This window comes from Nothoprocta perdicaria, unplaced genomic scaffold (genome assembly GCF_003342845.1).
Source record: "Nothoprocta perdicaria isolate Ctin4 unplaced genomic scaffold, notPer1 scaffold_200, whole genome shotgun sequence".
NCBI lineage: Eukaryota > Metazoa > Chordata > Aves > Tinamiformes > Tinamidae > Nothoprocta > Nothoprocta perdicaria.
The window spans coordinates 116,941-119,487 of record NW_020455206.1 but is presented as its reverse complement, the minus strand read 5'-3'; the positions used below and the strand labels follow the sequence as shown (position 1 = coordinate 119,487).

The window sequence follows — 2,547 nt, the reverse complement described above, 5'->3', positions numbered from 1 at the left end:
AGGCGCCTTCCCCGCCCCCCCGGGCGCTGCCCTTCTGCGGGCAGCGGCTTCACCAGTGCTACTGCGCAGGCGCCCCCGCCCCGAGGCATTGCCCCTCCGCGGGCACGCTGGAGAATGCTCGCACGTAACGACATTGTCCCTCCTCGGGAGCCGTACTGGGCGGAGCGGGAAGGGCGGAAGAGCGGCACCGGAAGCGGGGGCGGTGCGGGCCGGCGGCGCGAGGGAGAGGGCGGTCGCGCCGACATGTTCCGCATCGAGGGGCTGGGGCCCAAGGTGGACCCGGAGGAGCTGAAGCGCAAGATGCGCCGGGACGTGCTCACCTCCGTGCGCAACTTCCTCATCTACGTGGCGCTGCTGCGCATCAGTGAGTGCGGCCGCGGCCGCGGCGGGCAGCGCGGGCCGGGGCCGGGGCCGGGGCCGGGGCCGGGCCTGGCGCCCGCTGCCGCTTCCCGGCAGAGCCGCATTCGGTGCTGTTCTCTTCCTCTCCCCAGCCCCGTTCATCCTGAAGAAGCTGGACAGCATATGAGCACGCACGCGCCGCGGACTGGAGTCGGTGTATGAAAACGTGGAGTGTGGCTGTTTTTCCCCGTTCATCACTTCATCGCGGTGCCGASGGCATCCCGTGCTAAATGGACCCAAATGTTTTCATCTGACCGTATCTGACTTGAGAACGATAGCCTAGCTGGGAGAAGGGGGGAGATGCCAGTCTGGCTTGCAGGGGGCCTCTGGTCACCTGCAGGCAGTGGCTTAACCGACCTTGTAGTGACCTGCAAGCACCCAGTCACAGCAAGCGGTGACTTATGATGGTGCATTTCTTGTGCTGTCCAGAAAAAGCCCATCTCTATTTTGTACGAAGTGTAAGCAAGTTACTTTGTTATGCAGCTACCTCCAAACTGCCACGTGCTGTTGCTCTCAATCTCTCTGAACCTGTCTGACCGAGGGGAAAAAAAAGGGGTTGTTAAAACTAATCCAGTTCACAAGCGTTTTCATCTGAAATAAATGGAACAACACTTCTGTCATTCAAAGCACATTTCCAGTAGTGATTTATTTTCGGTATTCATCAGTTGAAATAGAGGTCCTTTGAGATCTTATTTCCCTTGTTCCTTTCTTAAGCTCTGTCTTTTCTCCTTCCTGTTTTTATACACAGGTTGAATTTAAAAGTTAAGGGCAGTGAGAAGGACTGGAGCGTGTGATAACTCACTGCTGTGAGACATCTAGTCAAGTAAAGAGAAAAGGGGAAGAATGGCCTGGCAGGCCTGTGCCTATTTCCTGTTCAGTGGAAAACCTTCAGGTGCTGAACTCATGCAAAGTAAAGCACAAATGAGATGTTATTACTAGAGTAAACTGTGAACTATGACTGAATTTGAGTCACAGCAGACTTCATAGTAGCTKCTGGCCACTATGCACACTGCAATGTTCTGTCATACGAATTCAGTTCCTTTTGCCATGMCAAACTGCTGTATTCTCTAAGTTGTGCAGGAGGAAATATTGCTTCTGTAAGGAGACCTGCGATTGTTCTCGGGGCCAGGTGTGCATAGCGCACCAGCCCTGCTGCTCACTGCTGTGGTTTGGGAAGAGCGTGAGCTGGGCTGCAGCAGCAGCAGCTGGATTGTCAGCCATTTTGAGGGTGTTCCTCCGTTTGCCTCACTCTGAAAAGGTACACTCGGGATTTGAATTCTTGGATCAACAGCACAGCAGATCCTCACACGTGTAGATGCTTTTTGAAACACCTTTATGTAAATCCTTTCAATCACGCGTCTTTGGGGAGTCCCTATAGAGCTACCTGTAGCTAGCAAAGGCTTGGGCTGATGTGAAGGAAGAGCATGATTCTGCTCCTTTYTCCCTGGGTGAGCAGTGCATGCACCTGTACAGTATACAGCAGAATATTTTTKCTGCTCACTCAAATCCCGCAGCCCCACTCTTCTATGGAAGTGAGGGGGAAGAGTTCAGAGTTAGTTCTTACAGAGGGAAGAGACTTCTGGTTGGAATCAGGAAGGGTGTTAGCATTATGGAGATTTGGGAGCAGAGGAAGCTCCAAAGATCAATTTTGGACTAAACTGGAGCTGTCCTGGAGAGGGCAGGTCTTAAAGCATGTGCAAGGCAGAGACTGGAAGTGGGGTGGATTTAGGAAAGGCATTCAGGGCACTGCGGTCGCTATGATGCCTTTGGCCTCAAGCCCAAGGTTTTGTAAAAAGGGGCCTTGGAGTCCCCATCCTCAAGCTAAGCAGCATTTCATGAATCTTCAAACAGTTTGGGCTTGATTACTGGGTATTAGTTTGGAAACAGAACCAGGCAATTTGATAGCTGACTCATGGGCCCAGAGCTTCGGATGTCCATTGCAGTCAGAGAAAACAACCCAATATTGTTTAATTTCCTGCATTTTATTGACTAATGAAAGCAATGACATTGCAGAACTCATTTACTTGTAAAACATTGCAAAACTGAACAACCTAGAAGCACAGTTCCGTGGTCTGTTAGATAATATTATCCAGTTCACAAATAAATGCATGAAGGAGCTACACTGTAATGATAATGCCAATTCTGGAA

At 51.6% G+C, this 2,547-nt stretch overlaps 1 protein-coding gene across 1 annotated transcript; it reads left to right on the top strand.

Moving 5' to 3' along the window:
* Window positions 1-222: 222 nt before the first annotated feature.
* On the top strand, window positions 223-1,400 carry TOMM5 (translocase of outer mitochondrial membrane 5). The gene is made up of 2 exons (XM_026038082.1): window positions 223-364; window positions 492-1,400. The coding sequence occupies exons 1-2, from the start codon at window positions 244-246 to the stop codon at window positions 524-526; spliced, it is 156 nt and encodes a 51-aa protein (XP_025893867.1). The 5' UTR covers window positions 223-243; the 3' UTR covers window positions 527-1,400.
* Window positions 1,401-2,547: the final 1,147 nt, after the last annotated feature.